The sequence below is a fragment of the Alexandromys fortis genome, unplaced genomic scaffold, assembly GCF_014885135.2.
Source record: "Alexandromys fortis isolate MF-2015 unplaced genomic scaffold, M_Fortis_MF-2015_v1.1 scaffold_284, whole genome shotgun sequence".
NCBI lineage: Eukaryota > Metazoa > Chordata > Mammalia > Rodentia > Cricetidae > Alexandromys > Alexandromys fortis.
Genome location: NW_026068160.1, coordinates 503,880 through 517,306, shown reverse-complemented (window position 1 = coordinate 517,306; position 13,427 = coordinate 503,880). Strand labels below are relative to the sequence as shown.

General features: G+C 55.3%; 2 protein-coding genes across 3 annotated transcripts; one reads left to right on the top strand and one right to left on the bottom strand.

The window, feature by feature from the left end:
• Positions 1-5,448: 5,448 nt before the first annotated feature.
• Rab3a (RAB3A, member RAS oncogene family) lies at positions 5,449-10,232 on the top strand. 2 transcript variants are annotated; one of them, XM_050127754.1, is made up of 6 exons: positions 5,455-5,594; positions 6,425-6,541; positions 6,932-7,159; positions 7,939-8,057; positions 8,550-8,674; positions 9,542-10,232. In XM_050127754.1, the coding sequence occupies exons 3-6, from the start codon at positions 6,932-6,934 to the stop codon at positions 9,730-9,732; spliced, it is 663 nt and encodes a 220-aa protein (XP_049983711.1). In that variant the 5' UTR covers positions 5,455-5,594; positions 6,425-6,541; the 3' UTR covers positions 9,733-10,232. The 2 variants fall into 2 exon arrangements, with proteins under 2 accessions (XP_049983710.1, XP_049983711.1); XM_050127753.1 differs by lacking the exon at positions 6,425-6,541 and having other exon boundaries at positions 5,449-5,594.
• A 46-nt stretch (positions 10,233-10,278) lies between these two features.
• Positions 10,279-12,396, bottom strand: Mpv17l2 (MPV17 mitochondrial inner membrane protein like 2). The gene is made up of 5 exons (XM_050127755.1): positions 12,144-12,396; positions 11,899-12,069; positions 10,986-11,062; positions 10,759-10,887; positions 10,279-10,677 (listed from the first exon to the last, which is right to left on the bottom strand). The coding sequence occupies exons 1-5, from the start codon at positions 12,328-12,330 to the stop codon at positions 10,639-10,641; spliced, it is 603 nt and encodes a 200-aa protein (XP_049983712.1). The 5' UTR covers positions 12,331-12,396; the 3' UTR covers positions 10,279-10,638.
• Between the last annotated feature and the right edge of the window lie 1,031 nt (positions 12,397-13,427).

Sequence of the window (13,427 nt, the reverse complement as noted above, 5' to 3'; positions counted from 1 at the left end):
CTCACACCACACACACTCACCACACACACTCACACACATACTCACACAAACTCACACACACACTCACCACACACTCACACCACACACACTCACCACACACACTCACACACATACTCACACAAACTCACACACACACTCACCACACACACTCACACACACTCACCACACACACTCACATACTCACCACACACACACACACACACACACACACGTGTGCCTGTTTTTGAGGCAGGCTCTCTGTAACCCTGGGCTGTCCTGGAGCTCACTTTGTAAAATCTGCCTCCTATGCCTCCCAAGTGCGGCCGGCATTAACGGTTTCTGCCACCATGCCTGGCTGTTTTCAATGTCTTGATATGGGACAGTCTCACTTTAGCGGTCCAGGATGATGAACTCACGATCCTCCTCAGCCAAATCGTGTCATCTTGCCACCAAGTGATCTACAAGCACTCTAGTCCCTGAGCCTCCGCCCCATCTTTATTTTGAAATAAAAGGCAGTAAAGGCAGCTCCTCCCCAGAGTTCATCTCTTGGGAATAAATCCAAGTCTGCCTAAGGGGCGCCCCAAGCTTTTCCCTGCACCCTCAGTCCTCAAACCCGTGCCTAGTCCCCACCCTAACCCCCGTTATGGTCATTTTGTGTCTGCGGTTCTGCATCCCTCTGCTGCCTGGTGCGGGTGGGGAAGCAGAGAGAAACAAGCTGCTCACGTGGCCCCAGAGCGGGCAGAGCTTCGCAGGCTCCTTGCGGGGGTGACTGAGCATCCAGGCGACTAGTTATTCTGGTCCCTCGGCGCCTCCGCAGCTGGCGGCGCGGTCTAAAACAGGACCAGACCGCGTCCCCAGTTCTGCTTCCTGCGTGATGAAAGCGATGCGGACCACCCAGGGCCGAACGCGGAGGGAAAACAAGGCACCCAGGCTGGGTCCCCTGCTCCTTGCCCCAGATTCCCACCTTGGCCAGAAGATTTGTAGGCATGCGTTGTGTTGCATCATAGTCCGGAAGTCTGCATTTCTGCTCTCAGCTTCCCAGCACACAGGATCGCCTGAACCCCAGTGACCACACCGTTAAGGGCGTGGGGTGGCCAGTGTGAAGTGTCCACACCGCGAAAGACTTAGGCTGGCCTCTCTGAACTGTCTTTGCTTCCTGGGTCTTCTATTGCAATTTTGGGACTCGGGGTCAGGACCCTTCTGAACCCTAAATGTGCAGGGACCCACCGGTCCCTTTTTTCCTTTGTGCAGAATCTGACTTTCTTATTTCGTTGAGACAGGGTTTACTGTAGCCCAAACTGGCCTCAAGACACTGTGTAGCTGAGGGTTCCTCTCCCCTCTGCCAGGTACGAGAAGACAGTGAGACAACACCCTGTTATACTGTGCCTGGGATCAAACCCAGAGCTTTGTGCTGCTATGCAGGCCTCCCACCAAACTGAGAAATACCCTATGCCCATTAAAAAAGAGACTTATGCTGGGCAGTGGTGGCGCATGCCTTTAATTCTCACACTCAGGGGGCCAGAAACAGATCTCTTTGAGGCCAGCCTGGTCTACAAAGAGAGTCCCAGAACAGCTAAGGTTACATAGAGAAACCCTGTCTTGAAAATACAGAGAGAGAGAGAGAGGCTGGGGGAGGAGAGAATATTTTTATTTTACGTGTGTGTAAGGGCGTTTTGCTTGCTTGTATATGTGTGCGCACACAAGCATGCCTGGAGCCATTTCTCCATCCCCGGCCAGCCCATTACTTTTTTAATCTAGAGAGGATTGTATTGTAGCCCAGGTTCCCCTTTGTGAAGAGTGTTATCACTTCCTTCACCCAGTGCATTGGTAAAACGTCTACCCACCTCAAAGGCAGGCACTTCAGGGTTCAAACCCTGGTGACATGTTGCAGCGTGGTCACATGATCTACGTATAACGCAGCTACGGCAGCCCCTGTTCACATGCGCTTGGCAGCCTTTAAAAGCTGGACACACCTGCTCCATTCTCTTTCTGCACACACGCCCTCAGGCCTGCGCACCTGTCTCCCTCTCTTAATAAACTCTTCAAGTGGACTCCGTTGTGTGTCTTGTGACCCCTTCTCGCTTGTGCCCGGTAACTTCATTGGTGCCTTCAGTATGGAATTGTCGAAGGCCTCCCATCTCCCCAAGGCTATAGGAATTATTCACTGCTGGTCTCGGCAGACTGACAGCCCCATTATTTCCAAGGGAAATAACCGAACTGAGAAATAACCGAACTGACTAAGCAGCCAGGACAGCTGCACCCCAGAGCCCAAACCTACCTCAGTCACCTCGGGTTCATACAGTACAGCCCGCATTCTCACAGACACCCCCGACACTCGGCAAACTCTGTCTGACCTACATCAGCTCTTCCGTCCTAATAGCCAGGCTCTGTCTCACTTTATCAAGGCTCACCTCCAGCCCACCCCCGAGGACTTAGCGTTCTTAAAAGCTATCACTGCCTTTTGTAAAATCTGTCAAAAGCCAGATCCCAGGTCCAAATATCGTAGCTTCCCTTTTCCCACCCCCCAGGCCAGGGGCTCCCTTCTGGGGACTGATTGGCAGCTGGATTTTACTCACATGCCCACCCCACACACAGTCAGATGGGTTAACTATCTCCTGTTTTGAGGACACCATGTCTGGGTGGATTGAAGCATTTCCCACCACTAATAAGAGGGCCCAGACAGTTTCTCATCTCCTTCTCCTGGAAATTATCCCCCGGTTTGGAATCCCAACCTCTCTTCAGTCAGATAAGGGTCCAGAGCTTTTTCATGTCCCGTATCATCCCCAGTCCGCAGGGAAGGTAGAACTAACCGTTCCCTAAACAATCCTCTTGTTAAGATGTCACAGGAGCTTCGCCTTGACTGGACAAAGCTTTTGCCTTTGGCTCTGTTCAGGCTCTGGGCCCTCCCCAAAAGCCCCTTTCCCATCTCGGCCTTTGAACTCATGTGTGGGCGGCCGGTTCTGACTCCCGACCTCTCACCTGAACCCTCACCCATCCCTGATCACCTCCGCTCCCTCTATGGGACTTTACTGAGTACTCACTACCTCGGCCATGTGTCAACCCCTGTCCATCTCCAGTTAACATCGGGGACCAGGTTCTTCTCCACCCAGACCAATGCCCCTCAGCCCTTCCCCTAAATGGCAGGGTCCCTTTAAAGTAATTCTTGTAACTCCCACAGCTGCCAAGCTTGAGGGCGTTCCTCACTGGATCCACCTATCTCATCTCAAATATTTTACTCCTCCAGCCCAGGACACCCTCCTTGAACATGGTAACTCAAATAGAGCCCTGTTCCCTTAAGTTCCAGAGGAACCAAGATCAGCTACTTTGTCTCCAGTTCCAGAAGAATAAAGTCTCACCACCATATTCACCTCTCCTGTACCAGGAACGCCATATGCTTGCTCCTTCCCGATTCTCCTCTTTTCCTCCTTCTCCTGTCTGCTTTACCAGTTTCTCTGTATCTCCAATGTCATACTCAAGTTTCCAGTTAACCATTCAGCTGTTGCTATAGGGACCATCATAAACCACAGAACTGGAGGTGCAAAAACTGTCAGATGCCCAGGTGTTAGGAAACAATAACAGTCTGGGGCCTTTCATGGCTCCAGACTCAAAGGGAGACTCAGGAAACTTTAACATAGCAGGTTTATCACTGACTGCAGCAGGGTCTCCTGGATGTTAAGGTCATACCATGATGCTAAAGAGAACAAGTGTCTTAAGATTTGCTTCAGGTAAAGCATTAAAAGGTCTAATAATTCCCTTTCTTCCCTCCCCCCCACTATACAACTATCCACAATCTTCTATTCCAACACTATACCACTGTAACCATAAGCTTTTAATGCGTCTAAGATTTATCTTTTTATAAATTTAAATATTCTCATAAGCTCCAGAGAGCCAAACTGGACCCACTTAAACAGACCAGACTCACCCAGGATAAGTATCATTTAATTCTTTCCTGGCCTCGGGATCCCTGGGAAACTCCCTCCTTCATCTTGGGAACCCTGAAACACCCCCTCCATCTTTCATCTTGGGACCCTCCTCCCTCAGTCACCAGGATCTAAAATTTTTTACATAATCTTCTGATCTGGTCAGGTCCAAACTGCCAGCTGGACAGTTCCCCAGAGTCTGGAAAACACTGAAGTAACCAGCTACCCCCAGGATGTGGCCAAGCACCCCAACTCTTCAGACACCCACAAGCCAGCAAGAAGTAGCCTCCAAGACCCCACGCCCCATTTCCACCAATTGGCCACCCCTAGCCCCCCAAATTTTTATAATAAACAAAAGGGTGAAATGTTATAATTTCCTTCACCCAGCGCTTGGCCAAAAAGTCTAGCCACCCCAAACGCTGGTGCTTCGGGTTCCAGGGCCGCGTGCGCATGCATCATCAAGAGCTCAGGCAGTTTACAGTTTACGTAGCCTCCCAGATCCCTCAAGCCCTACGTGACATGTGCAGCGTGGTCACATGATCTATGCATGATGCAGCTCCATCAGCCCATGCATGCACGCGCTCCGCAACTTTTAAAAGCTGGACACACTGCTCCACTCTCTCTTCCTGCACCCACGTCCTCAGGCCTACGCATGTGTCTCTTTCACTTTATAAACTCTTCAAGTGGGTTTCCTTGTGTGTCTCTTGATCGTTCTCGCTTGTGCCCGGTAACTTCAAACAGACATCACTTTACCTCGTCTTTAACTCCTCCTCCTCTTTTTTTGTTTTGTTTTTCCATTACACTGACCGTCCCCGGCTGGACTGGAACTCTCTATGTCAACAAGATAGGCGTGGAACTTCAGAGGTTCGCCTGCCTAGGCCTTCTGAGAACTGGGATTAAAAACTCTGGCTGGGCGGTGGTGGCGCAAGCCTTTAATTGGATCTCTGTGAGTTCGAGGTCAGCCTAATCTACAGAGTGAATTCCAGGACAGGCTCCGAAACTATAGAGAAACCTTGTCTCAAAAAACAACCAAGCAAAAAACCCCAAATAACAAACAAAACAAAACAAAAATACTGTCTTTTTTTTCTTCAATTTTGAGCCCTAAACTGTGGTAAGCGAAGTGTACACCTGCCATCCCAACACTTGCGAGGTGCAGGAGTTCAAGGCCAGCCTCTGTTACTTGGCAGTTTCGAGGCCAGCCTGCAACAAGAGACCCTTTCTCAAAACAAAACTAATCTCCTTGGTGCCGCCAGGAGTGGGTCCCGCTCCTGTCGAAAGCAGGGGCTAGGACACAAGTTCGCGCCTGGGGCTGGGTCCTGGCCTCAGCCTCTCCGCCCTTCAGACACCTGGCTGTCACCATTGGGCCGCCCAAGACGTAACGTAGTGTTGATTGGGCCTCGAGTCCGTCGCTCGAGAGCATCAGCCAATAAACGCTTGATGTCTCGTTAGACTCCGCCCCTCCAGAGCCGACTCTGGCCAGTGGGGCCCCGCAGCCGCCTGCTCGGCCCCGCCTTTGACGTCACAGTTCGTTTGCATAGAAAGGCCCGCCCCTGGCTTTGCAGGACGTCTGCGAGGACTGCAGGGGCCTGAACCTCCGCCGCTGCCTGCAGTCCGGCAGCCGCTCCTGGGGCCCTGTCGTCAGCGCAGTCGCCAGGGTCGCAGCCGTCAGCAGCATCTCAGCTCGGAGCGAACAAGGTGAGCTCTGCCCAGGGCCCCACGCCGCCGTGGCCTCGTTTGATTGACAGCTGGAGAAGAAGCGGGGTGCGCGACTCGGGTGTGGCGGCTGTGGGTTTCGCATTCAGCATCCCGCTTCCCGCAACCTTCACCCTTTACCCGGCTGGAGCTCCGGCTCTGCGACAGAGGGGGAGGGGAAGGCCAAGCCTCGCGGGAGGCTGGTGCGTGCTCGTGCCCGTGGGGTGAACACGCGTGTGCGCGCCCGCCGGGCATGAATAGGCTCGCGTGACCTCAGGACGCGCACCGTGCACAGCCGGCTGTGAAACCTGTGCGTGAATGGTGCGCGTGCGCGGTGTTTGGGGATCCGAGTTCAAGTATGCGCTCACACGCGTGTGGTTTCATGTGCGGTGTGTCCTTGCCAGTGACCAGGTGGACACGAGTACACTGGCTGGTGTAGGGGAATCTGCGTCTGCAGTCGTGCATGGGTGCAGTGGGTTCGCAAACATCACGCATATTTGCTTGTTTCTCCTACTAGCCTCTCTTTTGCACACAGGGCAGGAGTTTAGATCGGCCTGCCTTGGGTGCTTCGTTGTGTGTGCATGCGCGCGAGGAATTTTGTGCATGTGAGCCTGTGTTCACCTGTGTCACGTGATGCTTCTAGCTCAGGGCGCAGGAGAGAATTAAGGATGAGGGAGAATTGGGGATCCTCGTGTACTCATGCTCCCGCGTGGGTCTTTTTAGGGTAATGAAAGACTGATGATGGGAAGTGGGCCGCCTCAATTTCCCCTCAGGGTGCAGGGAGGTTTGGGGTGCCAGGTGAAGTTCCCTGACAAACCTCTCCGCCGATGCAGTAATCCAAATCAGACCAAATCAAGCCGAATTAGAAAAAGCTCAAGTTAAATGGATACCAGTGCTCCCGGGTTGACCTTCCTTCCCACAAGAGAGAAGACAGGGAAGGAAGTCCTGGGGTATGATTTAAATACCCTGTGGGGTCTTAAGCATCTCTGGGGAGGGGTCTTCCAATGGCTTTCTTGGAGGTGGAGTCTGGAATGAGGCAACTCCCAGGGGAGGGGCCTTGGGATGGAACTTTCACCCAAACGTTCCAGACTCTTTCTGTATAAGGATGCCAGGGGCTGGGGTGACACTTCCAACCAAACACCAGGGACCTGCAGGGGTGTTCGCTCCTCAGCCTCCTTGAAGCCTTGGGCCTGTCAAGGTCACAGCCCAGCCTATGCTGGGGGTCCTGGTGGACCGAGGCTGTTCCCCAGCTGGTGCCCTTGTGCAGAGCCCATCCTGTGCGTGTGTCCTGTGCGTGTGTCCGCTGCACGCCTCAGGCTCTCTGCGCCCCGCCCCCACAGATGGCATCAGCTACAGACTCGCGCTATGGGCAGAAGGAGTCCTCCGACCAGAACTTCGACTATATGTTCAAGATCCTGATCATTGGAAACAGCAGCGTGGGCAAAACCTCCTTCCTTTTCCGCTATGCTGATGACTCCTTCACGCCAGCCTTCGTCAGCACAGTCGGCATAGACTTCAAGGTCAAAACCATCTACCGCAACGACAAGCGGATCAAACTGCAGATCTGGGTTTGTGGGGCCGTGGGGGAGAAGTCTTCCTGAGCCTGGGGTGTAAGCTGGCGGGGCTCAGGTACCCGTGTGTTCCCAAGTCTTGTGCTGTGGACTGTGGTCGGGTGTGAGCAGGCAGTTGGGTAGCCCAGGGTGACCCCGAACTCCTGCTACCACCGTCCCAGTCACAGGATGACAGGCTTCCTTCTCATCAAGGTTTAAGACAGGCTAGCCTCGAACTCAGAGACTCACCTCTGCCTCTGAAGTGCTGGGATTAGAGGCACACACTTGGAACCCATCAAAGTTTTGATATAACATCTCATACCCCAGCACAGCAGACCTGGGCAGCAACTGGCTGAGGTCACTTTTGTGGTCATGGTCTTTTCCCTTACATTGTGCTATCCACAAGAACATGGAGTTCCTTATTTTATTTTGGGGGGAGGTGCTGGAGACAGGGTTTCTCTGTGCAACAGCCCTGACTATCCTGGAACTTGCTCTGTAGACCAGGCTGGCCTTGAATTCAGAGACTGCCTGCCTCTGCCTCCTGAGTGCTAGGATTAAAGTCGTGCACCACCACCACCTGGCATGAGTTTCTTGTTTTCTTGTTAGTCCTGTGAATCCCCACTTATGGATGGCATAGGGTGTGGCACAGGGCATTTGGGCAGCACTGGTCTGTGTTTGTTTAATGACTGAGTGACGTCGCAGTGACCCCCTGGGTACAAAGCCGCCCAGCCCACTTTTTCTGCTCTCAGAGGGGCAGCTGTGAGGTCCCTTCTGACCACCATCTCCTCTTTCCCCAGGACACAGCAGGGCAGGAGCGGTACCGTACCATCACCACAGCCTATTACCGGGGTGCCATGGGTTTCATCCTAATGTATGACATCACCAATGAGGAATCCTTCAATGCAGTGCAGGACTGGTGAGCAGCTCACCCATTGATCCATGGTGGAACAGGTGGGCGGGGTACTCCTAGCTCAGCTGAGAGTACCTGCTTGGCTTGAGTTCCACCCCAGAAATCAACCAAGGCCAGCAGTCCAAGAAATTTCTGGAGTTCCACCCCAGAAATCAATCAAGCCTAAGCCATGTGGGCTGCTTCCAAGGGTGGGGTTGTTGAAGGAACACAGGTTGACCCTCAGGGAATGGTGGCTCAGGTCCGTGGTCCCAGCTACTTGGGAAGCAGACGACTTGTTGCTGGCTGAGCACCTGCCTACCTGAATTCCATCTGCAACACCATAAACCTGCAGCATCTCTGAATTTGGTGTAGTAGGCATCCCAACATTTGGGAGCCCAAGTAGTCCAGGACAACCTGGGCTCATGAGAAAAGCCTATCTCGGTTTCCAGGGGGCAGGGGACTCAGAGACCAGGGCTGGGTCCTCTGACTTCCTCCTCTGCCTCTGACTGCCTCCTGCAGGTCGACTCAGATTAAAACTTACTCGTGGGACAACGCCCAGGTGCTGCTGGTGGGAAACAAGTGTGACATGGAGGACGAGCGTGTGGTGTCATCAGAACGTGGCCGGCAGCTTGCTGACCACCTGGGTGAGTACCCAGCAGGACTGAAGCCCTTATCAGGCTGGACCAGGGACCCTGACCCCAGACACCACACAGGTCAGGGCATGGGCCTGAAACCAGGTGGATCACACTTGTGAAAACTAGCCACTCTGCAGGTTTGGCAGTGCGCCTCGATGGGCGCGGTATTTGCCACGCACTCAGTCACGGGCTAGCGTCTCCCACGCTCTCGGTCACGGGCTATCGTCTCCCACGCGCTCGGTCACGGGCTAGCGTCTCCCACGCGCTCGGTCACGGGCTAGCGTCTCCCACGCACTCAGTCACTGGCTAGCGCACTCAGTCACTGGCTAGCGTCTCCCACGTTCTTGGTCATGGGCTAGCATCTCCCACGTTTTCAGTCATGGGCTAGTGTCTCCCACGCACTCAAGCGCTCGCTCAGTCACGGGCTAGCGTCTCCCACGCTCTCAGTCACGGGCTAGCATCTCCCACGCTCTCAGTCACGGGCAAGCGTCTCCCACACACTCAGTCATAGGCTAGCTTCACGATGTCTATGCTTTTGGACTGGAAAGAGAAACCTGGGTGGAGGAGTGCATGCTGAGAGCCAAACCGTGCTTCCTGGGGCAGGCACAACATGCACGCTGTGGAAGGGCGCTGCAGACAGGGACAGCTAAACTCTTCAGTTGTGACAATCGAGCATGATTGCCTCCTAGAGAAAATGTCTGCCACTGTGTGTGAGCTACCAAAAGTGTTGGAGGCCTGAGGAATGGGACTCTGGAGGAAGGGGTGTCCTACCAGGGCGGGCCATCTCCTCTGGAGGAGACTCACCCTCGTGACCACCCTTGGGCCCTGGAGAGTGTGGCTGTGGTCTGTGGTCACTCCTTCATTCCCCCAACGCAGGGTTTGAGTTTTTTGAGGCTAGCGCCAAGGACAACATCAATGTCAAGCAGACCTTTGAACGTCTGGTGGATGTGATCTGTGAGAAGATGTCGGAGTCGCTGGACACTGCTGACCCCGCGGTCACAGGCGCTAAGCAGGGCCCGCAGCTCACTGACCAGCAGGCACCTCCTCACCAGGATTGCGCCTGCTGAGCCACCCCCACCAGGGGCAAGCCCCCACCCCACCACCCTATTTATTATCGTAGCTATTTATTTATTTATTGAGGGTGTCCCTGGACGCGCCCCTCACCCCTCCTGTACATATCCTCACCCTGCTCTGCTGTGGTGTGTTGTGGTCACTGCCCCCCTAAGACCCTCCTTTTTGGTTTTCTAAGCCACCGCATCCACAGTTGTCGGTTGTGAAGAGGGGACCAGATGTCACTCTGAAGCAGGCTGACGGGAGATAGCAGGGCCTGCCAGCCCCAAGGCTGGGGGATTGCCAAGTGGACCACTGGGTTGACAGGCTGGCATCCTGCTTGTTACTTCTTTATCTTTGGGGAGACAGGATGTGGGGAAGGAAGGGAGGATCTATTCACCTTCACTGCTTTGGGATATCCCCAAACCTGTTCTGACGTCACGAGTGTCAAATGTGTCCCCCACTTCCCTAGAAGTTATGAACACTACACACAGTTCAATAAAGTGAATGGACCTTGCTGAGTCTCTGCAGCCCCACCCCTCCCCAACCACTGGCAGCCAGCCTTGTGATTAAAGAGAATTTAATGAAATTTTCACAAGGCTGCCCAACCTCGCATGAAGTTTTCTGAGGCCAAACCAGATCCCATTCCAAGGCCGTGGGACTTCTGTTTGTCACCTGGGGTCCAGGGAACCTCAGGGACTACTTGGGCCAGAATTGAGCCAGGGTTGCAATTGCAGGTTGGCTGAGAACTTCTGGGTCCAACTGGAAAACCTGGCGATTGACAGCTGGTGCCGGAGGCTGGTCCACGTGGGATGGCTCCTGCAGGCTCAGCCTGGAGTGTGGATGTGGCCCAGGCTCTGACCTGCTCCAGAACCTCTTATGGGAGTGTGTCCATTGGCCTAGTTCTCCTTGGTGCTTCCTGCTCAGTCCGCACAGCCAGGAGTGGAAAGGGATTTTGGAGCCTGTGTACAACGGAGGGAGGGTCACGGCAGGCATAGGGCAGGGCCTGCACTCAGGTCTTCTCACCCAGGGGTTAAGCTCACCCAGTACTTCAGGTAGGACAGATACGTGTCCCAGCCCAGTGTCAACCCGTTGATGTAGGTGACTCGGAAATGGGGCGGAATGAAGAGGAAGTTCACGAGCTGAGCAGCAGGCCAGACGCACCAATCAGCCTGCGGGAAGGCAGGGGCTGCAGTGAGCAGGCTAGGAAGGTGGGTCTGCGAGGCCGCAGGGGGTGGGGCTACGGTAAGGGCAGCATGGGCACGCCCACCTTGTAGAAGTCCCAGAATTTGGCCCGCAGCTCCTGGCAGCTCTCCTCCAGCGTCTGGCCCTCCAGGCTGCCAAGGCCTGGGAAGAAGACCAAGCGGTGAAAGTGAAGGCTGAGGTGGCTGCTAGGCAACGGAAGCGGCAGTGCTGGCTGTGGGAGTGACCCGGGCAGAGAAGCAAGGCCGGTCAGGGCAACCGTGAGGCTGGTGTCAGTCCAGTCTCCGCCCTCACCCTGCCCCTCCAGGGTTCATTCTCCACAGGTCGGCTGACTGCAGCTTTGCGTCCAAGCTGCTCCTAAGTCCCTCAGACCCCGGCCTTGCCACCCCACCTCTCCCCACTGGTCCCCTAGCCCCTTTTCCTCACATGGGATCTGTCCCATCCCACACGATCCTGTTCCCATTCCAGGGACACTCTCCCAACAGGTGCCTACAAAGTGCAAGGTGGTTGGGAGGCCGAGGCGCCGGGGCTGCACAGTGAGGCCTTCACTGTCAGCTTGATTCAGCCTAGAATCAGACGAGAGTCTCCAGGGACGACCTGCATGGTGGCCTGTGCTATCTCTGTATAGACTTCAGTTAACTGATGTGGGAAAACATTGCCGAGGCACAGGGTCCTGGACTGGAAAGAGAAGCTGAGCACAAGCGAGCGGGCATGCAATTCTCTCTCACCCTGGATGTGACCTAACTAGCACTGGGAGGCAGAGGCAGGCAGATCTCTGAGTTCGAGGCCAGCCTGATCTACAGAGTCGAGTCCCAGGACGGCCAAGGCCACATAGATAGAGAAACCCTGTCTCGAAAAACCAAAATAAATAATAGATGAAAAATCAAGGAAAAAGAACAACCCCCATCAGCATTCCTCCAAGCACGAACCAGCCTCTACCCACCGCGGGCTCTAAGACCACAGTCCCCGCCGCTGCTTACCCAGGAAGTACCAGACGCCCAGTATGGGAGATGCCACCACCTGATCCACCAGGACCTTCTTCATCACGCTCGGGAGGCTTCGCAGGCCCGAGGCTGGGAGGAGGCGGTCCAACCACAGGTACCAGAAGTGCAGGAAGGGGCCCATGCTGCAGCCCACCGCGAACATGCTGGCTGGGGGCACAGAGAGTCAGGCGCACCCTCCTGGCTGCCGCCCGGCCCCCAACGGGACGACAGGTCCCGCTCACCTGAGCGCCGCGCGCTGAACCGCTGTCCCGGCCGCGCGCGCACCTCCCAGGCCTGCCGCGCGCCGTCGCCCGCGGCCATGAGCGTGCCGCAGCCCAGCGTGTTGGTGACGAGCAGCGCGCGGCCCCGGAACAGCGGCCGCCCCGCAGCCAGCGCCCTCCGAGCCCAACGCCAGCCGCCGGAAGCCATCGCCGCGCTCACGACCGAGCCTCTGCCGCCGCCACTGGAGCCTCCGGGGCTCGCGCGCCGGCCCCGCCCCCTGCGCGCACCAATCACACGCTTCGACGCCGACCCCGCCGCCCAATCGGATGCCGTGCCTCAGAACCGCCCTGCTCGGCACGGACCAATAAGAAGCCGGAATTACCGCCTCTCGGCTGCGTTAACCATTCGCCAACAAGCCTCGCGCCGCGTCACCGCGGGGAACACGGAAGTCCTCCGCAGCGCACAGCCGACTAGCGGACGTCCGCTGGCCAATGGCAGCGTACCTGGACCGAACAGACCAATTGTGTGTCCTGCGCCTCCGGCTGGACAGGGGCGGGAATGGACGTCAAAGCCTCCGGGGGCGGGGCGGGCCGCTGTGGAGCTTGACCTTGGCGTGACCTCTGCAGTCCGGGGACGCAGCGGTCTTGAAGAAGGTGCCCGGGCACAGTGCGTGGACACCGGTCTAACCCCAGTTGTTGCAAACCTGTTGCCACGTAGCCCAGGCTGGCCTTGAACTACTGCCCCCACGGCCGTGCCCTGTGCCTGGGTTTTGAAGACTGAGCAGTTCATTCAGCAGAAGACTAATCATGTATCTCTTCTCCACAACTTTGTGTCCCTGCGGAAACATCCTTTCCTCCTTTATTCTTTGTTTTTAACTGTTCCACAAACCATCATGCTGTTCTCTAGCTCCCGATTATCCCTAACCCTGGACCCTTTTCCCCTGGATGAAGTCTCTGCTCCATCCTGGGACTTGTAGTCCGTGTGTGAAAGGCTAGAAACATGAATTGTGTTCTGGCTAAGGTGTTGGACTCTGGCGTCCAAACACCGAGAAGGAGTCGCCCCCAGAGACCACACACCACAGCCGATGCAAAAGCATGAGGATTTTATTAATTCTGTCATGACAGGGTCCCCCAGCATTCGGGAAGCCAAGGGACCTCGAATAGCGGGTGCAGTCTACTTTTAAAGGGGCCACAGAAGCAAGGGGGGTTGTTCTTTGACTATTCTGATTGGCTTATTTGAAAGGGCTATTACCAATAATTGACTGGAGAGCTGTTGCCAGATCAGATGAGGTAAGAGGTCATTTT

Coding starts and splice junctions, on each gene's coding strand:
- Mpv17l2 (XM_050127755.1), bottom strand. CDS start 12,330: ATGGCTTCCGGCGGCTGGCGTTGGGCTCGGAGGGCGCTGGCTGCGGGG. Junction 12,070..12,143: donor GTTCAGCGCGCGGCGCTCAG/GTGAGCGGGACC, acceptor CTGTGCCCCCAG/CCAGCATGTTCGCGGTGGGC. Junction 10,888..10,985: donor AATTCTGGGACTTCTACAAG/GTGGGCGTGCCC, acceptor GCCTTCCCGCAG/GCTGATTGGTGCGTCTGGCC.
- Rab3a (XM_050127753.1), top strand. CDS start 6,932: ATGGCATCAGCTACAGACTCGCGCTATGGGCAGAAGGAGTCCTCCGAC. Junction 7,160..7,938: donor GGATCAAACTGCAGATCTGG/GTTTGTGGGGCC, acceptor CTCTTTCCCCAG/GACACAGCAGGGCAGGAGCG. Junction 8,058..8,549: donor TTCAATGCAGTGCAGGACTG/GTGAGCAGCTCA, acceptor TGCCTCCTGCAG/GTCGACTCAGATTAAAACTT.